Source organism: Struthio camelus, chromosome Z (assembly GCF_040807025.1).
Source record: "Struthio camelus isolate bStrCam1 chromosome Z, bStrCam1.hap1, whole genome shotgun sequence".
NCBI lineage: Eukaryota > Metazoa > Chordata > Aves > Struthioniformes > Struthionidae > Struthio > Struthio camelus.
Window position 1 is genome coordinate 52,534,444 of NC_090982.1, and position 24,593 is coordinate 52,559,036.

The 24,593-nt window shown below is 38.8% G+C and overlaps 1 protein-coding gene and 1 long non-coding RNA gene across 3 annotated transcripts in view; both read right to left on the minus strand.

Annotated features, from left to right (window-relative positions):
* Nucleotides 1-4,096: 4,096 nt before the first annotated feature.
* LOC138064697 (uncharacterized) lies at nucleotides 4,097-5,200 on the minus strand. The gene is made up of 2 exons (XR_011137939.1): nucleotides 5,072-5,200; nucleotides 4,097-4,194 (listed from the first exon to the last, which is right to left on the minus strand). It is a non-coding gene; the product is annotated as an uncharacterized lncRNA (long non-coding RNA).
* A 2,949-nt stretch (nucleotides 5,201-8,149) lies between these two features.
* Nucleotides 8,150-24,593, minus strand: part of LOC138064695 (leucyl-cystinyl aminopeptidase-like) — a 60,571-nt gene continuing 44,127 nt past the window's right edge. For both annotated transcript variants that reach the window (XM_068928458.1, XM_068928459.1), the window contains exons 9-18: nucleotides 24,383-24,514; nucleotides 23,043-23,203; nucleotides 21,284-21,372; nucleotides 15,765-15,945; nucleotides 14,864-15,017; nucleotides 13,130-13,314; nucleotides 12,341-12,502; nucleotides 11,395-11,535; nucleotides 10,288-10,369; nucleotides 8,150-9,578 (exon numbers count right to left, since the gene is read on the minus strand). In XM_068928458.1, coding sequence (XP_068784559.1) covers nucleotides 9,447-9,578; nucleotides 10,288-10,369; nucleotides 11,395-11,535; nucleotides 12,341-12,502; nucleotides 13,130-13,314; nucleotides 14,864-15,017; nucleotides 15,765-15,945; nucleotides 21,284-21,372; nucleotides 23,043-23,203; nucleotides 24,383-24,514 — 1,419 coding nt within the window. In that variant the 3' untranslated portion in view covers nucleotides 8,150-9,446. The remainder of the gene's footprint in view (nucleotides 9,579-10,287; nucleotides 10,370-11,394; nucleotides 11,536-12,340; nucleotides 12,503-13,129; nucleotides 13,315-14,863; nucleotides 15,018-15,764; nucleotides 15,946-21,283; nucleotides 21,373-23,042; nucleotides 23,204-24,382; nucleotides 24,515-24,593) is intronic.

Consider the following 24,593-nt stretch of genomic DNA (forward strand, 5'->3'; position numbering starts at 1 on the left):
TACCAAACATTTCTGAGCACTACTCATTGGCACCGTTCCTATTTGCTATTTACAAATATAGAGAAGGTTGCTTGCAAGTGGTGTGAGATGATAGGAGTCAGAGAAATAAACCCATTAAAACAAAACCAGGGCTTGTAATACACGACATAAAACAAACTTCAGCTATAATTATGAATTATGGCGTTGGCCCTGAGGCAGGAAAAGCCAAGTCTAAGCGAAGGGGCACAGCACGTTTGCTTATTTAACAGTGATGCTCTTGTTCAGGGAGCACACCAGAATCCAAGGTGGTACAGAACGGAATAAAATCCAGGAACGAAACAGCAGTATGAGTCAAGTATATTCAACATAAACTTGCTTGTTCACAAAACGAACTACGCGCAGTTTTCACCATCTTCCAAGAGAACATGTCCCCACCCTGATCCAGGTCCCCGCAATCCTGCGGACCGCCACTCCAGTGAGCTCCCAGCAGGGAATCACTCCATTCCCGCTCCCTATCTTGACACAGTCTGTAATATATATCCAAATCCCTGAACTTTCATCTGGAAAAAACTACTTAGTCCAGCCTTGACCTCCTTTGAAAACTACTGCTTTGAAGAATCTTTGCCTCTAGCCATTTTTATTACATAAAAGGGTTACACTGCTTTGGTATTTAACATGGTTTTTGGGAAGGTCTGCAAGTGGGGGGGTTGGGGGGGGAGAGGGGAGGGCTGGGGTGTTTTTGTTTGTTTGTTGTTTTAAATCCAAAGCTGGATTTTACAGACAGCTGTACTTCCCACTTCTCTATACAAGGATGTCAGCAGGAGCCCCAAGTTGGGAAGAGCCTTCGTTTTAAGCCTCCACCAACTAAATAAGCAAAAATTAAAGCCTATAAGAGTAAAATATGTTAATTAGAACACGAGTACAGAAGAGAGCACTAAAGTATCCTCTATGGCTAGATTTTCAGATATCCAAACGCCAATCCCCCTGTTACGCTACAGACCTCTTCGACTCTCTTAAGAGACAGAAAAGATTTTCTCATTGACTTCATGGATCTCAGCCCCACAGGCGACAGAACTGCAAAGAGAGGGAACTAAAGAGGTTCACGGAACTTCACTGAGGTTACATTAATACATAATAAAGGCAATCCAATAATGAGAGACTACTACTCTTCAGACGATCTTAGTGCACTTTACCAAGTGAGATTTCTTGTCTGTTTTTATTGGGAAGGCACAGAAGAGGGGGATAATCAAATCAAGGTCACCCGCTGGACAGCAGACCAAAACTCCAGGGTTTATTTTTTCAGAGTATTAGAATTCAATATCTAACCATTAAAAAAAAAAAAAATGCACAGAGCAGCAGAGTAAGATGCTTAAGCATATTAATAAATTTAACTCTTTCCTCCTCCTCTCTACTCTGAGGTAGACTAAATTCCTTCCCTCCCCTCTTCCTCCCTCTAAAAAAGGTTTTGCCTCTGTTTATCGTATTTTGCATTTTGATACGCAGCAGGTATCCCGTGTCTTCATAGAGAACGTAAACGCTACGAGCTTCTCTGAAAGCCAGGACAGGAGCCAAGGAGAGATTTTTCTGCAGCTCACACTACATTAAGTGTTAATTGCCATCCTGGCTGGTAATAAATGGGGAGAAGCCAACAGTAAAAATATTCTGAGCATGCATAAAATATGTGCTGTCCCTATTGGCCTGGAGAATCAAAAGGGTTTTGTGAACTTCCAAACAAGGTAACATCCACTTTTGAGAACTAAGGATACCGTGTTTTACTGTACCTCAAATCGTTTGCCCTTAAATTCTGGCACAAAGCCTGGAAACGAAACCACCTGCCATTGATTTCTCTCCAAACTCCCAAGAACACACATGCTTTTATGATAATGCAGGCCAGACAGGCATTCCAGCATGCCTCTAGATCAGGGAGTTTTTCTTCTGGCACAGTAATAGGGGCTTACAAGGCCAGAAATCTATTTTATTTGCACTGCACTTGTATATATGCCTGGGCCTGTAGCAGAACCTCAGAGGTTCTCACTTCCCTTTCACCATCACTCTTAGATTGTCGTAACAATGTTATCTACTGGCTCCCACGCAGTTACTTGTGACAATTTATGCCAGCATAAAGGAGGTGGCACGTTCTGCTGTATTTTAATACATGGAATTTTACATTAACTATCTTGTTTTCCATTTACTTTCCACAAGCAATGGTCAGGAAGCCACAGAAGATGCATCAGAAGAGTTCTGAAAGTAAAGGAAACTGAAGCTATGTCTGCAAAGAAAATTATGTTCTCACTTTTTGTATTACAAGGCCTTTGGCAGTTTCATACTGAATCAGCTTTCTGAATTTGAGCAACAGCAAAATCTTCACGCAAGTATTTCCACCGAAATGAAGCAGGAGTTGGTTTTAATTTAACAATTTAACTTGATGGCATCAGTTCAGCAGGGCAGATAAATTCATGCTAGGCACTAAAGAAAGTCTATTTATAGAACATACACATACAATGAAGCAAGAGCTATAAGCAACTGACATGGTGAGGAACAAAATCCATACCAACAGCTGCAGAAAGATGAAAAAGTTTACTTCCTTGCCACTGCTTCCTTTTTTTTTTTTTTTTTTTTTCCTCTTGAACTGTGTACTCCAAAACTCCAATGCTAGCAGCACTGCAGTGACATTCAGGAGTACTTTAGAGAAGAAAAAATTATGTTATATTTTCTATATCCTATTTTTGGCATATAATTTGTCTTGTTTTATGCCATTCTTTACCTCATAAGCAAATTCCGAGACAAAATAATTTCTGTGAAGCTAACTTATCCAAAAGAAAGGTTAAGGAATGACCTGATCTGTCTATAACCACAGAGGGGAATAACAGCCATTACTACGAACCCGTCTGCCTGCAATTCATAGAAAACTGAGGCTGAACAATTTTACACTGAGGCATAGGGGGTTTTGTGTGTTTGTTTTTAAAGGAAACAGAAAGGGGGAATGACAGCAAGTTATTCAGAAATACAGTAATTTCCCTCATTAACAATTTTAAAATCTAGTTTGGATTTTTAAGCGTTTTAGTTCAAATGATACTATCGTCAGGGAAGCACGCGCTCCGTGCAGGTCTGACAACAGGAATACAGTGGTTCACTTCTAGAAGGAAACAAATTATCAAGGAGAACAAAACAAACAAAAAAGCTTTCTTGCTTCATATGCTGATTAGCGAAAACACAAGCAGCAGCAATTCACACCAGTAAGCCTATAGGGGGGGAAAAAAAAAAAACAACCACACCATTTCATTTCAGTGGACACTCTTGCGAAGATTTTGCTTTCCGTATGGTCTGGCTCCTGAAATTTCTGACCAACAGAAAAAGAATACTAAAGAGGGTAAGAAGAATGAATGGCTCAATTTTCTGAATTTTAATTCCAGCCGGAGCTTTGATCTTGTATGAAACTGCTAAAACTGAGGGGAAAAAAACAGTCAGAGGGACTATTTTCATTGGACACTGATGAGATTTCTACAGAATTCTACATGGAGTTCTGGTGCCGGAGAGCTGAAGAGGCGCAATTTCACTTGCGGAGGTAATTACAAACTATAAATTACTTCACAGACCTAAAATAAATAAATAAAAAGGACTCTGAGTTCTTCAGGAAAGAATGAAGGAAATTCAGACTATGCCTGGAAGCCGCTGCCAGAAAAACCTGAAGCAGAAATCATGTTATTCAATGTGTTATTTAACTGCTAATCTAAGGATGGACTCACCACTGGAACAAACTGTTGAGGAAGAAGCAATCTCTATCTAGATGGCTGAATAGAGGCTGGCTGACTTTCTAGAATGGAGAAGAAGAAGAAAAAAACCCGCTTTCAGTCAAAATACATGTTAATAGACTCAGTACAGGGTAACAGTCAAAATTTATGGGCCTGGGTTACACTGGAAGACTGACAGCGTGATCCCACAATCCCTTGAAATGCTGCACCGTCCTCACTCAGAAAATCTACAGCAGCAGAGGGGCTAAATCTGGATCTCAACCTAGACCGTTTCCACAGGCTAAAAAGAAAAAAAATCCCACTTTTTGAACTTTCAAACACCCTTATGGCACAACAAAAAGAAAAATAACAATACAAAGAAAAACTTATATTTAAATACTTTATTTCCATCTCACAAAAAGCAATAGTGTTTGCAGTACACGTGCCTCTCAAATCAGTGCTGCTTATATGCAAATCAATTTCTCTGAAATATAAAGAAAATAAGCTTTTTATCCCTTTACAAATGAAATAACACATTTGCATGTTTATACATATATATACACATATATATTTTTATATCTATGTACACACACACACAATATTCAAAAACCCTCCCCCTAAAGGCAAGTATTTTACAACCTGGAATTTCACCACCCACCATTCAGGACACACGTGAATTTACAGCGTCTTGAATATTTCTACAGTGCTTAAAACGCAGAGCGTGGCCCTTTACAAGTACCTACAATATATAACGCCTACAAATTAACTTGCAAGATTTTCTGCAGGGACAGCTAACTTAACCAACTCTTAACTAAGACAGGGCTCATTTCTCACTGCAAAAATTTACTTATTTTATGCTATATATTCAAACTAGTTCATTGTCCAATTCTTGGAAGAGAAAAGCAGTACTTCATTTTTAAGAATTCAGTTCAAATCAGACCATGTTTTAATCCATTCAAGCCAGTATATTTTTATAAAACTAGGTATTTTAGGTTTTACAGTAATTTGTTAAACGCCACCATGACTAATTCAAAGATGCCGCCTCTCTCTCAATCTTGATCAAAGCTAAATAGTCACATATAAAAGTCTGTATTTCTACAACAGCAGCAGGTTTAAGTAACACAGCAAAACTAGAGATTTAAACTCTTGAGCAATAGGACCTGAGAGTTTAACATGATAAATAATGTCTTCATTTTATTTTTTTCTAGAAATCCTGTGAAACAATGCCTTAAAAAAGTAACAAAAGAACTTTGAACATTTTAGTAGCATCTTGATAAAAGTGATAAACATAAACAACATTACTAATGAAAATAAATTCACTCAAGCACTTTATTTCTAAAGGTAAAACAACAAATATTTACCACATGGTGAATTGACGGGACTATGTGACACATGATTCAGGAACATGCAGGAGAAGCTAAAGTGTACGTGACTGAATGAATCAAGTGCATGTAAGTGAGAACGGATACTGAAGCAGCGCTATCTTAAACTTCAGAGCGCAACGAAAGATAACATCTTCCAGCAAGGAAAGGAAGGAGGATCCCATCTGTCAGAAAAAGGAACGGTCCACCGAATGGTGAACAGGTGAAAGAGATGGAGTCACAAAGCAGTACTTGCACCCCCTCACAACCCCCCCACAACCCCCAAGCAAACAAAAATCCCTTCCTACAGTACTTGGCCACCAAGAGAAAATAATTAATTCCAAGATTAGGTTTCTTGTAGCTCGTTCTTACCACGTGTATTCAAAATTAACCATCTTAGATGCTGCAAGATCTCCAAAGTTCTCATTTTTATAGCAAACAACATCCTCCTGTGCCTTCTAACTGCTAAATCAGACAATAACACGTTACAGTCCACAGTACAAACAAGGTCGCTAGCAAACCATTGCCAATCTAGGAGAGATATGGATAAGGGGAAGTTTTCATGATTAATTTAAAAATAATCAGCTTGACAGCAATGCAGTGCCTGGGAGGTGATGCAACATTTCAGGAAAGCTCACATAGTTTTGCTTCAGTAGCTCAGCAATCGGAAGATTTATGCTGCAGCACAGTTTACGCCTTATTTACAGGAAGCAAGGAAAGCCGACGCTGCTCAGTAGTCTCCCTCCGCCAGGCCCCTTCCATCACAGATTCACGTACACGTGGAACTGTCTGTTTGACAAGCAAGCCCCATTAGCAACTCTCTTCTGTTTTCCCATTAGCAGGGAGGTGAACAGTTTCACTTGCTCTGAGAAGCAAAGTCTCCAACCTCTAAGGACAAAAATCCTAAGTAACCTATTTGGGCTAGAAATGTTAAACTCGTCAATTTAAGAACAAGACCTCAGTTAGCTCCCGCAGAAAAGTAGGACGCTTATTCTAGCATACTGTCTGGCATATCACTTTAATCATAAGCCGTAAGGCACAATGACCTTGGCACGTTGGTCCATCTGTACAATGGGTCTACACAGAAGTACTTAACCGATTCTGAACTCCTTCATTCCCTATGTTACCATCTTTTCATGCCTCAGTCTCATGACAGTTGAGAACACGTGCTTCAGTCTAAATTATCTGCACTTTTTCCATCTCTTAATAAAAATTAAAGGGGAGCTGGTGGAGAGCTCACTCCTTTTTCAGAGCTCAATTACTTGCTTACATTTTTTCTGGTAGGCTAATTTTAGACAGGAAAGAGTGAAAAACTTGCACAGAAGTGAAAAATAGATGAGCTGTACACCTGCTTTTCACCACAGTCAGTTCTTAAAAATTACACGTGGTTTATTTATAAACAGAGGATACTGGAAAGTAGCAAGAAAACCAGTGCATAATGGCTTTAAAGACAGTAACTTATGAAGTCTGACGGAATACAAACTGTATAGCTCCAATTCATTCAAAATCATCTCACATTGCAGCAGACGAGTCAAAGCTAGTAGCATTTAAACCCAAAGCTTTTTACCGGAAAGCTCTTCGGCTTTAAAATAACAGTGGCCTAAGACATCCACAAACACTGGTTCTGTAAGTTTTAACTGGAAAATACTACAGAAATTAGGTAAAGAGGTGCTGTTGGCTGCAATATACTTTTTTCTTTTCACCGGAAGACAAAAGAAAAATCTAAAAAAACTGGTAAGATTTCGTTCCTTCCCAGTAGAAGGCAGGACAGATATGGCTGTCGAGGGCAATTCATTGCTTAGGCCAGCTTAGCCGCGCCGCTCCAGTCTCCCTCAGCTCGTAAGGAACGCAGAAGCGGAGGAGTACATTTCAGCGTTTCTCACGGAGGAGAGACTCTAACACCTCTCTTAATACAGAGAATTAGAAGTTCAGAGACTCCACGGCAGAAAAATAATTTGAAAGCACTCTATAACTCACACTGAAACGCCTGCAACATCATCTGTATACCAAAAAGGTTACTTACAAACTACTGGGAGGAAAACAACAACAAAATAACCCCCCCACACCCCACGCCACACCCACTCAAACCTCCCAACCTACCAAACTTTTTTTTTTTTTTAATCATCTCCCGTCTAAAACTCAGCTGCATGTTATTTCCTTACAAAGGGTTCATTACCAATAAAGCTTTTGAATACAATGGTACATTTTTAAATCCCACAGTGGAACACAGGAGGAGGATGGGATCTTTCTCCAGTCTCTGTTTGAAATTCACATACCTCAGTACTGCAGGCAGGGATGAGGTAAAACATGTGTAAGGAGTTCACTACTGTCATTTAGAATGAAGTGACTATAAAGAAAAATACATGCCAACTATGTACATACAAAGATGGAACTAAAATAGTTCTGTAGAGTCCAAAGGTTAAAAAAAAGGAAAGGAAAAAAAACGTGGCAGTTAGTACAAACAATCCAAGAACAAAATTAATTAAAAATCTAATCCCATAATTGTAAGGAAGCATGATCTACTTTTAGTCCTCACACAGCCAATTCCTTCTTTGGTGCACGCAGAATAGGCTAATTTCTGGACCTCTTTGGCAAACAAGTATTTCGTGCGCTCTCAAGGTCTCACATTCTTTCTGACGATTTTGTAACAAAGTCACCAAAATCGAAGCTGGTGACAAGTTGAGAAATTTTTGTTTTCCAGGACTTCTGACATATTCAGAAAAGAGGGGAACAGCGTGGCGTGGCTTAAGCGCTCATAGCTGACAATTTTGGCTAATCAAATGAATAGCCAATGCCGCGGTTTCGTAAGTGAAACTACGCAGCTTACGTTATCCTCTGGTAAATTTTTAAGTCCAATAATTTAACTTTGAATCAAACTACCGTCTTCCTCAGAAGTTACACTGGCTGAAAATAAATCCACTTAGTTCAAAAAACTCCACTTTTAATTGTCAGTGCTTTTATACTACTTTAAAACTGACCACATAATTGGACCGTGATAAGGTAAAGCAGGTTTAAACATGTGCACAAATCCACAAAAGGTACATCCGTAGTGAAATGAACATTTAAAAATATCAGCTCTTCAGATAAACAAGTAGGTTTATTCTTGCATAGGTTGCATGTACATGTCATGCCTAAGAAATGGCCATGTTAACTGTTTTTAGACAGAGGCAGATTGTACTGCAGATTTTTTGCCTTTTTTTTTTTTTTTTTTTTTAGATCCCTTTCTTCAGAACAGTTTGAAGATTTGTCCCCTGGGGTTTTTCAAGAGAGTAGGAGAATATACCATTAAAATCCAAATGAGGAGCTTTCCTAATGCTATGCTATACAAAGTAAGCTATGCACACAAATTAAACTAGTGACATGGGAGGTCACAGGTTAAGGAAAAAAGCAGAAGCTTACCTAAATTAAGTGGCTGATACACATCTACTAATTGCAGACTCTCTGCAACAAGTGAAGAAATTAAAAATCAGTAGTCAAAAGTGAACAAATCAGTAGTCAGTCTAACAGATGAACCAGCCTGGAGCAACTTCCCACAGCAGATTTCTGCTGTTGCTCAAAGAGATCAACATAGCAACATTAATTACAATCTAATGATTAAAGAGGAGATTCTCAAAAACGTTTAATCAATTCAGAGTAAAAATCCCAAGGTCACCTAGGTGCTTCTGGAAATCCCACCTCCAAAACGTTTCTGCTCCTTGGCTTTTCACTTCTCCGTATGTAATATTAATACTCAGCCACTTTACAGACGAAAGCGTACATTGCTTAGAATGCTATATTGCTCTTTCCTATGATTTGTGTAAATTCTAGAGAACCTTTTTAAAAATCAAAATTTGAAGCACATCCGAAACTTCATTTCCCCTCAAACTGGCGCACCTTAATTATGTAAGTATTAATGGACCTTATAAGGTATGATTCTGTTCCACAACAGCTACTGTATCTACAAATGTAAAAACTACTTACATTTTTGCATTTAAAAACCCTATTGCTGAACCAGAAGTCTGCAAAGAAAGAACAGTTTGCATGGTAAATCTTGCTTTTTTCTGCCTCTGTCAGTATTTACTCACTGCTGAAAAACTACAACATGATTCCAAATGAAAGGGCGCATGTTTCAAATATAAAATTATGCATCATCATTTATGCAGATGTTTGGTCTACAGATTAAAATAGTTTCAGAATAAATACTTACATCCTGCCCATAAATGCTCCAAGGAAAAACAAAACTTACGTGAGATGTGCCCTGAGCTATCTAGACTCCCTAATAGTGCAAACGATGTTGCAGCAATGCCTGGTTTCACTCTGGCTTTTGCAAAAGTAACAGAGCAACAGTCCACAAATATCCTGAATGGCTGGAAAACCACAGCAGTATGTTCATTCACTATAGCCATTCCTGTAGTTTTGCTAAATTCCTCTCCATCCACTGGATATTGAGCTGAATTGTATCAATTGCCTCTTTTACACAATGCAGTTGAGAACTCTCCTCTGATCGTGACTCAAAAAATGTCTTCACCTGCACAACAAGAAAAGAAAGAAAGAACGAACATATTCTAATTGAAGCTAGCGTAGGCCACACAAATAGTTTCAAAAGCAAAGGCTACAAGCGCATGCAGAAAACGGGGAACCTTCTATCCTGCAGTAGCAGGGGGATTCCCAAAACGCAAGGAGATCATCCTTCACGGAAACTGTAGCAATAACAAAATTACCTGAGTGAAAATATTAGGCTAAACCACAGACCATTATTGACCCCTGAACCTCACCGACCCCTGGGAAGGGGGAACACAGAGGGGAGACAGAGATGCCTGAGGTATCGCAGATCTTAACTGATCCTCAATTGCCACACTAGCTCCTTGAGGTCACCAACAGTCAAAATAAAATACAGCAATATTTATCGCCTTCCATCTGATTTCAGAGATGGAGAAAGCATAGCTTGTTTACAAAATCTATGCCCGAAACTCATTATCTCTATTACGGGAGACTGCTCTATTGAACAGGAAACCAAAATAAATATTCCCAACTCTGTCACAGGTTCAACATGTAACCTTCAACAAGCTTATAGATGTATTTCCCACTTAGGAAAAAAGGATAGCTATAGCTGTGTATCCGTGTGAAAAGGCCTTAAAGATGGTAAAAATATGCGTTTTCCTCATTTCTCAATTAACTGAAATGCACAGCTTTAGTACTATAGTAAGTAACACTTTCTGGTAGTTCACGCCACCAACCTCAAGCAGATGTGCCTTTGTGGAAAACTGACAAGTTGACCAACTAACGATATTCTGGATAGTGTATGAGCCTAGGTGAAACCTGAAATACAAAACACAGAAGAAAACACCTAGGAGCCACTTTAAGATGCAAGTTCAGAACATGTACACATTCTTACTCTCAGCTTTTTGTTTTAGAGCTGGAAACTATTGAAAGCACTTAATTAAGTTTTCACAACTCATTTTTGAAAGAGATAGGAGCTTTCAGAAGCCCAAGCCTGAAGAGCCTTCACTCCCCTAAAAATTGAGCTTTAGAGCTAAGGACATGCAAACTCTTCAAACTTCTACCCCAGCTCCAAAACTAAAGGGCTAAAGACACCCCATACTGAATATCAAAACCTGCATTTGTGGGATGTATTCCAAAACTTGACAATAATCAAATTCACCCCCAGATTTCATTTCAACAACAGTAATTTTTTGTCATACTGACTATTAAAAGCTTGGTAGAACAGGAATTTTCATGCAGCAGAAGGTTTTTGGTTTTTTGTTTGTGGCTTTTTTTTTCTTTTTTTTCCTAAAGTAACATGAAGCTATTCCAAATCAAAATTAAGACTCAGAATACAAGCTTTCCAAGCACTGTTAGTTTTCTGAAGACTCACAGGACAGCTCTCCTGCTGGGTAGCCAGCAAGACCCATTAAGGAGAACATTATTTCTAAGGCAAGATGGATTTTCTTGTTGTTTGGCTTTGGAATTGCTCTAAAAAGATAGAAGAAATGCATGCTGAGTCAACTCCATGGGTCTGCTTTTGAATGTATTTGATCCATGCAAATTCTGCATCTGCAACAGTTGTTTTAGAGATGGTACCCTTTTAACAGGAGTTCACATCAAGGTTTTCTAATGCGAGTACAAGACTTGGGCAAAGTCCCATCAACTATCAAAATATTTAAAAATTTATGCTCCATCTTCTTTCTGAAAAAAATGTATTTTAAAACATGCTTTCACATCTTACTCCAAGGCTACTCATATGAAGCCAACTATTTGTTATTAGGCACTTAAAAGAAACAGGTCCTTTTGTCACTGAGAGTATAAAGTTTCAGGTACATTAAAAAAAATAATAATAATCTTACTTTCGTGTAAGCTTTTCCCAGTTCTCTTTAACAAAGTCCCAGGCCAGCAAATATCCAGGCAAACTCTGGCTAACAGTTGCTATGATATGTGAAAGCTCCTGCGCCCTTATGACTTCGCCCTCAAGGCTGTTCTGCATTAACCTAAAAGACAAAGCTATGAAGAGGGACAGGAAAACAAAACAAAAAAACCCTAATCCATTCGTGATTTCCTTTAATTCAGGAGTATTCAGAGAACCATATGAAGAAGATTCTTTAATAGACCAAATACCTAACGACTTCTGGCATCTGTAGCACACTGATGCTCCAATTTATACTCACTATACTCATTTACCTTGAGTTTCCCAGTATTAGAACGGTCTTAGCTCTAAACTAAGTATCTAAATTTTCACTCTTTTTTGAAAAGATGCAGTAAATTCTCACAACTTATGAAAAAAAATATAATTCATGCACAAGTCAAAAGAGGAAAGCTTTTACAAGAATCACCCACTAGGACGCTTCTGGTGTCCTCCATGTAGCATTGAGATTTGGTCTTATGACAGGTGTTGGAGCACAACACAAGGCGAAAATTTCACCCACCGAAATTTTAAAAAATCCTAGTTATTGTCCTGGTTATAAAGACATACCAGTCTCTGAAGACTCAATAGAACAATCTGCAACTGTGTTACCATTCCAGCAATGCAAGGCTTTTAACTCCAATTGTTTTTGTTTTCTCTTTGTGCATGTTCCAAACTGTGCAGAATTTGACTTTCTGAATTACTCTGTTACATAAATCATTTGTAAGGGCAAGCATCACACTCTTGATGTTTATGGGAGGCTATGCAAAACATCTAGCTAGATTTTCTTTCAGAATTTTATTCTGCAACAACAAAGACCACAATTCATTCTTTCAAGGAAGATTCTAACACTTTAAATTTACATGGGAAATAACTTTTTGGCTGTTCCATACCAGATCAGCTTTCTGACATCATCTGTGCTGGCCAAAGCTTCAATCATTTTGTTCTTTTCTGCTTCAGAAACTGAAGAGGAGTACATCTTTAAGAGGAATTCCCAGCCATCATTAGTTTTGGCTCCAGCTGCAAATATGGCTTTCATAACATCACTAGGCAGACTACGGTGACAAACAGGGGGAAAAAGGCATGGGGAGGAGGGGGAGGGAGGGAAAAAAACCCAATTATTTGGGAAAGAAAGGAAAAAGTCACAAAATAAAAGTTAGGCAGAAATACTGGAAGAGATGCCTCTCGTTAGAGCAATTTATTTCTGTAGCGACAGTAAGTTTGCTGGAAAAAAGGAATTCATGCCATTCTAGTAGTTTAACTCACTAGGAGAAAACAAATTACGCTATTCACATGAAAGCACAGTAAATGGTACAAGAATCTGAATAGTTTTCTGTGGCACAAAATCCACGTGAACCCAGAGCAGAGAGAGTTCTGCAAGAGAAAAAGGTTAACTTTGATGCTGCTACTATGTAATTCTCCTTGAGCATGCAGCTTAGGAAATGCAGATGGAAACAATTTGCCGCTGGTCTCGCAGTCACACTCAATAACACTGCAGACAAAGTTTTAAGTTCTAGCACAGTTTTCCCTCTCATCTTAAAGCAGCAATTACTTTTAGATGAAGAACAGTAAAAGACAGAACAAAGTGACCTATCAGTGTTCATATCTTCGTGCAAAACACGGTGGGGAGGCAACAGCAAAACAGATCGATAAAAGGAGCATCAGGCTAATTTTTGTAGTACCTCGTTGTGCCATTAGAACTCATCCACTTCTTAAACATCTCAGTGGCAGTCACTCTACAGTTTCGCATATCATGAGCGCAGGCAAAAGCTAGCAGTGTTGCCCGCAGCTCTCGTTCAGATAGGGTCCCATCATCAGTCCAAGTTTGCTGATCAATTTTATTTCCAAGTAGATGTTCTATTCTATGCTAAAGGAGGAAACATGATTAGCAACAGGATAAGAACCTAATTCTTCCCAAGAGAATTTTCCGTATACAAAAGCAGCAAAAAAACCCAGGAAGTTTTAAAACTGTGTAAATTCAACATAGTAGATTTTCATCTTCCTATTTCAATTAACATATACCATATGTTACTGCCTACATAAATAAATGCCAGGCACCACATACACCTGAAAGAGATGCCAGGTCAATGCCTTGAGTTGCATATGTAAATGGAACACTGCTCCTTGAACTACTGTTCACAGAAAGACGGTAGTAGTTAAACTCAACTTTACCTTAAGCATAGCCTCTCTATCAGGTGCTAAAGAGAGGCAATACGTGTTTTCTGAGCAAACATACCTACTTGTCCACGCTCTGAGATCCTGAGACTCACAGTCAGCTTACTACCTCAACTAACTGCAACTTCTGTCTGCTTACAAGTGCTTTTAACTTGAGCAAACCACAGTTAACACACCTTAGTTTAAGGCAAACAAACCAACCTTTATCTTTGGGCTGCCCACCACTCATAGCTGTAGCTTTGTAGCTTGCCACAAACACAGCCAGGTGCCTGCTAGCTACCGCGTCTCGGCTGACACTCACTAACGTGGCTGCTAGGATGAGCTTTATGTTAGGGGCTACGTTTAGCCAAGTCAAATTCAACTATTACAATCTAATACACACTGCAAGCAAACCACAGCTTGCACCACTTTTCACAGCATGTAATTTGTAGCTTTCTGGTTCTTTGCCGAGTTTCCTTAAGCACTTATATTTCACCTTTACCTGGAATATAAATAAGGATATCCACTATTCTATCTGGGCGTTTAAAAACTTGCATTCAAGACTAAATCCCTTTGCTGATGTTCTACAGCACAAAGCAGTAAGCACCTTTTAAAATCAGCGGATGAATATGGAAAGGAGGCTTCAAAATAACAAGGCAGAATGGAAAGTGACACACATTTCCACAGCAAGAACTGAGACTACAATGTTTATTTCACTGCTAAGTCTGTAGCGCTGGATGTTCATCTATTTCCCCAGCTGCAATGGGACAATGACAACCATTCATGCACTTCTATTTTTTACATCAAATACGGTGGATTTTTTTTTTTTTTGCATTCTCTCTATACAAAGCAACTAGCTCTACCAACTCCAGTCACTTTAATGACTTTCTAAAGTAACACTGAAAGAGCTATTTTCTTCTCTTCTTTGTACTTGAAAACATCATGGATCTTGATCCATGACAACTACACTGACCTTTACAGCCACTGTAGTAAATACTGAGGCATCACTAGGTACCCACTACAAGTCCTACAGAACACCGAAGAAAAAAAAAAGTCAGTCCAGAAAATTTAGCATCTCAGTAAGAGACCGTCGCTACTTAACAAAAGCAGGCAAGCTCGGCAACAATCTAAAATCCAAATCCAACTTAACCAGATTTTTGAATAATTTGTTCAACAACAAACACTGAAATAGATAATTTAACTGTGAATGAACATTACAGCAAATCATTTCAAACAGCGATTTACCAAAAACTAAGACATACCATTACTCGTGCCGCCAGCTGTTCACCCCTTTTCTCTAAGAGGTTGTAAATAAGACTCATCTGAAACAAAGCTTGAGTGAGTGGTGCAGGGCTGCTCTCTTTCTCGAGGTAATCGATCAGCTCAAAGGCCTTTTTCAGAGACTCTTTTCCTAGACTATAAGGTTAACAAGCACAGAAAATAAAAATGGGTTCTTGAACAAAAGCGCTCCCTGAAACAAGATCAGAAGGGATACTACCTATCTTATACAAGTCATAATAACCTCAACTATGTTGAGAGGGATAGGTGAGCAGAAGCAGTAATGTAAGAAACCGCTGAGATGCGGACATTTTCATATTCTTGCGTTAATACAAAGACCGCAACAATGGCCGCTAACATGCCTCAGTTAACAGAAACTAAGAAGGCATGAAAAAGATGACTGAAAACATCTACCATAAATTAGGATAACCAGACATAAGAAGCAGTGATTGAAGAGGTTATCCAGAATATTCAACCTTACCTGGGTTGCGGAGCCAATGGTGAGAGACAAGAGAGGGAGCCAGTAAAAGTTTTAGAGGCAAATAGCTTATTTCTCTAAGATGGGACACTCACGGAGAGAGTGCAGAAGAACAGCATACTAAGCAGATACCAAAGAAAACAGCAACAGAAACTACCACATGCTCTTTGAGATGCAAAGAAATGGATGCTGCTACTAAGAACAGGGAGGTAATATCTAACATTGACACAGAAGCTTCAGGGAAATAACTTTAAAAGTTACTTTTACTGAATAGGGAGCAGTTTCAATGGGCTAATGAAGACTAAATTAAAGCTTCCATGAAGCAGTCTTCTCTGACCCAAGTCTGATCTTCTTTGACTCGGAAAAAACTTAAACATTAACTGTGTTTTCCAGTACAAAAGTCTTACCCTGCCAGACTGAAGATATTGTTGATCAGATTGGCTCTGTCTTTAGCACTCAGAGCAGTGTGATTTTTTTTCAGCAGATCAATCAGCGTCTTCCAGTCTTCAGTGTAGTGTACTATGTAATAACCACTCATATCCACGTTGAATTTTATCCATTCCACCTCTTCCGGAAGTTCAATGACAGCTAACGGAGAGAGAACCAGACACGAATGTTCAGCATCTCTTACTTCAATTCCAAATCTCTAAAGACAACTGAGTCTGAAAGACCAATAAATCCTTTTCCACCCACTAGCCCAACAGTTCCCCTTGCTATGGGGAAGTAAAAGCCACGTTGTTCCAGGTGAATGCGCCAAAATTCTGGCTTGTACTTTTCCTCCTTCAATGCTGGATCTGATTGAACGAACAGCATCACAGTCTACTCCCAGTTGGATCTATCTACGCACTTTAAAACACAACAGAAGAATAGAAACCAAATAACGCACATATATGCCTTGCAGCCACAACACAGTGGACAACTATAATAGGGAGGCTCCGCTACCTAGAAACTGAGGAGAGAGAGGTTTTAGTTCATGACGGCTGTATGGCATAAATGGGCCACAGCTTATTATGCTGGAGATGAAGACAAGCTTATTTCAACATGGCAAATCAAACTTCAGGCATGATGAGAACGTGAATAAAGTGAGCAATAATATGCTACAGTCATGGTGTGCCAGTTATTTTGTATTCCACCAGTGAACCTAACACCAAAAACAATTAGACAAAAGGCAAACCTAGCTAATCAAGTACTACTGTAGAAGTACGGAAGTATGCCAAGTCCCTTTATTTCCCCTTTCCTCACCCAGAAATCACAGTGGCAAAATTAAAGCAAAAAGCAAAAACAAGCCCCCCCAAAAAGATGTGCGTACTTTTTATTGATGCGTTAGCTTTACTTGGAAGGCATTTGCAATATGGCAATAGTTTATTTTTAAAAACTGATGGCTACATCCTCAGTAAATTTTCCATCATGCCAGGTAACTTGTTCAAGGAAACCAGAGCACCCATTTCCCATTGGCTGGCTTTACGTTTCAGCAGAAACCTAAGTTACTCAGGTTTTCATACCTGAAGTACAGAGCAATCACAAAGAGACAGTTCAAGAATCAACTCAGCTACCACCTGAGTCACATTAGGCAATTACACACTGTAGTTTATTCAGTACAGCTAAGCTCACACGTGTAAGAGACCTCACTAAGTAGTAACACTGGGTGATTCAGAGAAGGGCTAAACCATGAAAGTTTCAAAATGAAAGTATGCTTTCCGATCAAAGAGGTAGGTAGCAAGAAAGGACAGCAACAAGCAAGTTATAAAGAACTCTGAATTACGCACAAGAGGCAAATTCGTAAGTAGGAGCTTTCATACTAAATATGCACACGCTGTCTTAAGTGTCACCCTTCCAAAGGGGCATAAAAATCTAGACACTTAACATTATTTGAGTGACCTGGATTTCTGAGGCTTACAATACTGTGTGACAAGATATGATCGAATCACAGGAAGGTCGTGAAGACTGCAGGACTGCTGTAGCATTATCAAGCCACAAGCTAAATCCCATTTAGAATTGCTGAACACAAGTCTCATGGTGCCTAGAAGCGGCCTGTCGCGCACCTTTTCAGACAAAGCCTTCTTCAAGAAAAATGGTCAAAGCCTGCATGAAGGACTCTCACTAAGAAGCTATTTAAGCTGCAAAACTATTTCGCCTTCAGCTGCTGCCCTGTTATTAAGATCCTACAGATGAGGTATAAGGTACCCTAGTAAAGGGCTAGAATGTGCCACTAGATCTCACGGCAAAGGGAATGAGTTCAACTGTGAGATAAGAGCCATCACCACACACAGGCACAAAGAGGAACTCGGTCCAATACAAAATACTGACGAACTTTACATGATACGTCAACAGTCCAAGAGCAAAGCAGCCTCAGGACATGTATTTTGTTTCAGTCCAGTAACGGCAAGAAATGACTGACCAGAACATCTTTCGGCTACTCACTGTCATTCCCTTTCCCAATTGTTATTCAGGTACGGATGATGAAAGAGTAAAGAGCTGAATGAACGTTCTGGTGGGCAGTGGTTTACTCTTCCCAGGGCTCAAAAGCCTTCCTCTGTCATATGAGGAAACATGTATCAGTTACCTGGTAAATTCACTCAGCTATGTGATGGAAGTATATATGCGGATCTGGCGGCAGTACTGGTGACTTATTTACAACTGTTGTCATACAAGCAGCTGCGTTTACATCACATAACAGAGGACACTAACATTTTGTTGACATGAACAAAAGCAGGGCACCAGGGCATGCTAAGATCTAATCACCATCAGGGAAAAACCTCTGTTCACTGCTGCCTATCTTGTTGCCTCCTAATGAACTCAACCAGAAGACAGTAGGAGTAAGAGCACAGGTGCATCTCAGGCCCAAGAACACTGAGGTAGCCATAGCTCGCGTTCCAGATTAGAGTTTCAGAAAAAGGGTAGGAACTCCAAAATAGAGGAGGAGGAGATAAACAAACAAACAAAAGAAAGAGACAGAGACAAATAAAGAAACCACATCCGCAACAACCGATGGAGCCATTTCTCATTAGAATATTCAGATGCATCGTGAAGCCCCACCGCTTTATGGAATCGTTCATATGGGGGGGCGGGGGGGGGAAAGGAGAGTTACTTGGGAGAAAAAAAGTCGATGGAGTTCTGAAAAAAATAAAAATCTTGTTTCAGTGTTCACTTTTTAAATACTAAATAAAGATACCTAATGAGAAACACTGTAAAAATATGGAAATAAGTTTAAAGAAAGTAGCGTCTTGGTTGACTGAATACAAGATTTCCAAACATTTCGGCCTGTTGCAATTCAAGATTAGGCTTCAGCTGTGAAGTCTCATGAACAAGACGACTGCACTCTTCCCAGTTCTGGAAGACCTCTGTCATCTCAGAGTTAGTAAAAACTGATCAGATTTCATTCAGAGTCATCATTTTTAAAAGCTTTTAGGACTCAAACATCGGTGGCCTTTACAATTAATTTAGTGACTAAGCAGCATGGTGAAGTGGAACGGTATATGCATTTTGCTTTGCTGCGTTGCACTTGCAAAACCAATTTTAGCTTCATTTGTCTCTGGAATAATTATTTATACTTTTGTTTTCTTACGTAAGTGCTATTTTCAAACAAAAATTTCTACAGAAAAAACTTTTATATGACACTTCTACATCTACTTCCACTTTAATTGTTTCTTGATGACATTTTATGATGTTTAGAATTTGATATAATTGCTGCATTTGTGCAAATGCTTAAGATACAGTTCTTTGGTTACAAACTTGCAAAATAGCGCTTGGCTTTGTGCATGTGTGCGCATATATATCTGCCTGCGTTCACAGACACACACACAAAATATTTACGGACGTTCACAATAGCAGCAGCATTTTGACCGCTTGAGATAGTCTACCTAGGTAGACTACAGCAATTAAAGTTAACACAGCAAGAAGTGAATATCCTGTGACACTTTTATATGTATAAACTGGCTTACCTGGCTATGAATACTTAAAATTCAAACACTGAACCTTACCAGCAAAGTTATGTTCCTCTTTATATACATCAACCTACAATCACATTTATATCTTTATGAGCTGTGCTAGTCACAAAGTTGCTGAGTGTTTGTCAGTACCCTCACACTTCAGCATGGATTTTTTTGTTGATAGATAAACTAATACTTTATTTATTAGAACCAAGAGATAAGGAATGGAATTTAAACACTGAAGTTCCTCGGACTATCGGCTTGTGCGCCTTATGTGAAAGTGATCCCATGAAGCCTGCACAAACAGTGACAGAAAAAAAGTTAAAGTACTTCAATCAAGCTGCAGATGCTATTAAAGAGACAGTTGGCTTTGGAACAGTGTGTGTGGAACAGCTTCCACAAGCTGGATGATTTTTTTTCTTTTTCTTTTTTTTTTTTTTTTTTTTTTAAAGTGATGGGAACATTGCATTAAATCAGACACTACTAACAGGTCTAATTGGTAAGTTTTTTGCTTTGTTGTTTTTTTTTTTTTAAAGCAGATACAGAGTTTTCTGCATACAGCTATATATAGACTATGTCTCCAAGTGTAACGCAAGACTGTATTTAGTGAGCTGATGCTTCAAAATCAGCTGGCTTACAGCATAGTTGTAAGCAAAGCCAACTAGCCCACTGAGGAAGCCAGGCTACAAACTGAGCTGCGTTGTGTAGACACACCTTCAGAAACAAAGGCCGATGACCATCATGTAAAGAAGCAATTTCCCTCCTTCTGTCCAGGACTCCTTTCAAACTACATCCTCTCCTCTCTGCCCACCTTCATATATACACACAGAGCACTGACACACGACAGAGAAACTGGGATGGCATTAAGTGAATGAAAGGCCACGCTCTAGTTCCAAAGACCAATTAAATGCGAGAAAGAAGTTTTGGGATAAAGGAGGCAAAATTCTTCATTTCAGTTGATTATATAACTACTATCAAAAATGTCCATCTGTAGGCTCCTGCAATGCCATTAAGGTGCAATAAATATCCCACCAATCCCATTCCACCTCAAACTGTCCTCTATACACCTCTCCTACTCTGATAGCCTCCACACTCAAGTTCCTGCAGTGAGTGCCAAATTTACATGACAAACCAGACCACCAGCAGAGCTATTTACAGGTCAAACAATACTAAAGAAATCAGGTTACTTACCCATTAGTTTTAGTAAAGTCCAGAACTCATACAATTAAACAGCTCTGTTTTTCCATTCTGATAATCTGTAAAAAGTCTTTCTAAACCTTCAGCTCAAATGACAAAAGGCAAAAAGACTTGGAACACTTGGTAAAAGCAGCATCACAATGATATTAACAAATAACATTATCTACTTTAACTGCAGTGCTTCCAAAGCCATTTCAGAGGGCTAGAAGTTTGTGAATTTAGCAAACAGTAAAAACTTCAAGTTCAGCGCTAAGCATTTGATTTTAATTTTGTATAGCTTTATTTCAAACAGCACATGTGGCAGGTATGTCTATGAATTAAAAATAATTGTGTCAGGTAAACGCACTGAATAGTAAATTTAACGGGGGAGAAAAAGATACAACAGCAGATGTATGACAGTGAGACAGCTCATCAGCTTTAATAAAACACCAAAGACCTATTGATGTCAGTGGACCCAACAGAGATGGCCAACGTGATTTTAGCCCAACACTGAGTAAAACTGTATAGTAACTAATTGCTTGGGGAAGAGAAAAAACGGGACTGAATCAAAAAAAAAAAAAAATCACACAGATTAACTTTTTAGGATTCATATTTCTACTGCAGAAAAAAGTGTATGTGAAAAAGATGTATATATGGAAAGTGAAAAGCTGTTAAGCCTACCACAGCAATTAAGACGCGTTGTTCTCAGTTACAGTCTCTGAAATTATTTTGCACTACATATCTCCTTGCCTTCATATCTTAAGTGTGTGCTGAGAAAGATAAGTAACCTATAAAAAGCAAGTTACTTTTGAGTCACATACCTGACTTTTGGTCCAGTAAATATGCATTAGTACAATGGGTAAAGTTGCAGTTACTAGTTATGTAGGTGAGAGGAATATGCCACAGATAACTGCAAAGGAAAGCAAATGTTTACTGACATATTATATAGAGATTAATCTTTGTATTGTTATTTTTTCCCCGTTTAAGCATTTTAATAGATTAATAGCAGTGGAACCACTACATCCTGTGAAACATGATAAAGTATATACTCAACTCATATCACTACAATATCTAAGCGCAACAATAATTTTTTTTTTTATTCCCACCACCTTTGGGAGGCAGAAAAGATTCCTAGTACTTCTTCCTCAGTCCCAACGTCCTAAGTAGGTTTTCCGAAGTCATATGGACAGGAAATCTCTGGCCACGTAAGATATTCAGCCAATATTCTTTTCGCCTCAATTCACTGTTTCGTCTGCTTGAAGTTTTACAGGTTTTGTTTTTTGTTTTTTGTTTTTTTTAAATAAATGATGTTATTCAAGTTCACGATTACAATTCCAAATCATGCTAACAGAAACCGTAACAGATTGCATACTATCAAGACAGACTCAAGCAAACTGCAAGCTGGAAGAGTAAATGCTAACTTGCATTGTAATGATAAGAATTTGACTATTAAGAAAAAAATACGTAATTTGAGATATCAAATCAAATTATACATATGCATTCCAATTTTGACACGGACCTTTTCTGTGACTGATTCACACAGAACTCTCTCCTTGAAAAGATTTTCACACTTTCCCCAAAATGACATCTGTTAGAAGAAGAATTAAGCCTAACAATCCTTCCTTTCTTCCCTAACCTTTTAACCAGACATGGTTAAACCTTCTTCCCCACAACAAAAATAAAACAAAGTCCTGTAACTTCCAACGTTTCAAGAGGGAAATTCCTCTCAGGAACGATTCTGTAAGATGATGCAAAGGACTCAGGTCCCATTAAGATTTCAGTTCCCATCAACAATTCAAATAGCTAAATAAGAACACTAATATTGCAAAAGATTCAAACTTATGTACTACTGCAACATACAGTTAAGTTTCACGATATTAGGCAAATTTGCAGTAAAATCAGTTTTGCAATTATCATCCACTGCCTCATCTTTATTTCCTCAGTGTTTACTTATCTATTTCCCTTTATTCTTTGGTACAGTGGACATTACCCCTCACATATTCGGCTATTATCATGCATGAGTGCTATATTAAAAACATTAAACCAAAAAAGCATTGATTCTGTCTTCTATGCTCTCCTCCAACAAGGCCCAAGGCACACACTTAATACTGACGGAAAGAAGCAGAGATTCTAAAATAGGTCATATGCTCTTCTTTCTTCATAGTGTTTCAACTGTAACTTCTTCAACCCACCCTCCTTTCAGCTTCCCATTAACCACACAAAACTTGCCGAAATTAAAAGAAAAAACTTTACCCGAGAGATCTGCCTTTTGATACTGAGAGAGCTGAACAATTCATTCTACCAGTTACTGCAACTCATCACGTCGAATTCAAAAGCTTCAGGAAAGCATGTAAATAAATTCAATTTATGAGGCAAGGCCACAGAGTTTCACCAATTGCCAAGGTGGAAACAGACAAGGACCATCAGGTATTTTTCAAGGTAGATATTAGAAGCCTGTGTTTCTGTGCTACGTTCTCTTTATTACTGACTACCTTCAGAGACCCCCTGAACGCAAATGGGAAAGACATATAAATCTGCAGATAGATTTTTACGGGCAGAAAGTAATGAGGAGGTAATAACCTGGCATCTGACGTCCAATTTTCTGGCTCCACACGATATACAAATTTCTCCTGTTGTACAGAGATGTTCTTTCCTTTTCGAACAACAGTCACTAAAGGAAATCCTTTATGCAGAATCCAGGTTTTCATTAACTTTTTTACATCTAGTGTTCCATTAGTAATCTGTGTAACGGGGGGGAAAGGGGAGGAGGAAAACAGATTAAACAGATTCTCCACGAATAACTATTTTTGAACCTCCCTCCTTAGCTCATCAGAACAGTAGTACCTGTAGAGGGTCATTTTCACAAATCAAATCAAACTAATTCTATTAGAAATGACAGGTTTGTATTTTCACCACAGCAATGATTGATTTTATTGACATATCTTCTCTTAACACCACAGCAGCTCCTTGGCCCAATGAAAGCAGGACAAAACCTATGAGAATTATTTCTTTCCCCTTCCTTCCAGATGAGGTGGACAGAAAGTTTATTTGCAGTGTTACAGATTTTTCTTTTAATGCTGCTGCAAGTTTCTCATCTCCCCTCCAATTACGGCTTCTCCCAACTTCTGTGGGAAGGTAAGACTTAAGAAACCGATCATGGATTTTTTGCTTTACAGACAGCAAAATCTATGACCAAAGAAAAGGCTGTTTTTATGGTTGAAATTTTCAACTATATTCAATTTTGACCTGAACAACAGGAACAAAAGGAAGAAGAACCCGTCAAATTGTTGAGTACCATACATTTTTAATAAATCCAATAAATATGGAAAAGTAACCCAAAAGGAAACCGAAGGTCTTAACCCACGATAATAGTAACAATTTAACTGGCATAGGGAAGACTAGAACACACGCTTTACTCCAGCACAGCTCCAGGCCTTCCTTTCCATTTGAGAGCTGCTGGACTCGATGATTCCTGGCAGTCTGTTTTCCTACAATTCCAATTCCACTCACTGAAACAGAAGCTACCACTGAAATAAAGTTACACAAGCAGCGAGCATCCAAGACGTAAATGCTTTCTAAGGAATTTGGATTTATCTGTTGCATGGAACTAAAGTTTGATCCCACACTTGAGATGAGCGGTTTTATTCCGGCCCTCACACACTAACAGCAGAACTCTAGAGACGCTGACGTGTTCCCACGTGGTACATACCCACTTCCAAGAGGTTCTGGAATGCTACAGAAGGGACTCCTAGAAGCTACAAGAATGAAGATTCCGTATGATGGAATTCAGGACTGCCACAAGAAAAAGCGTTCAAGTATCTCTCTGTGGTGTATTACCTTTTTTCTTTATGAACGAGGAAATAAATCAAAATCCACAACACACACGTGAAAAACATGAGCAGAGCATCAAAGATGGATACCTCATTCATGCTGTCCCACAAGTCATCACTCTTGGTGGATCCATAGCTATAATTACGCAGATATACCTCAACGCCAGCTTGGAAAACATCCTTAGTGAGATAGTGCTTCAGCATCAACAGAAGTGAAGCCCCCTCGAGAAGAAAAAAAAAAGGAAAAAAAAAGTAAGTCAAAGGGAAGTTACAGAATTTGCTGAAGCATATACAAACTATA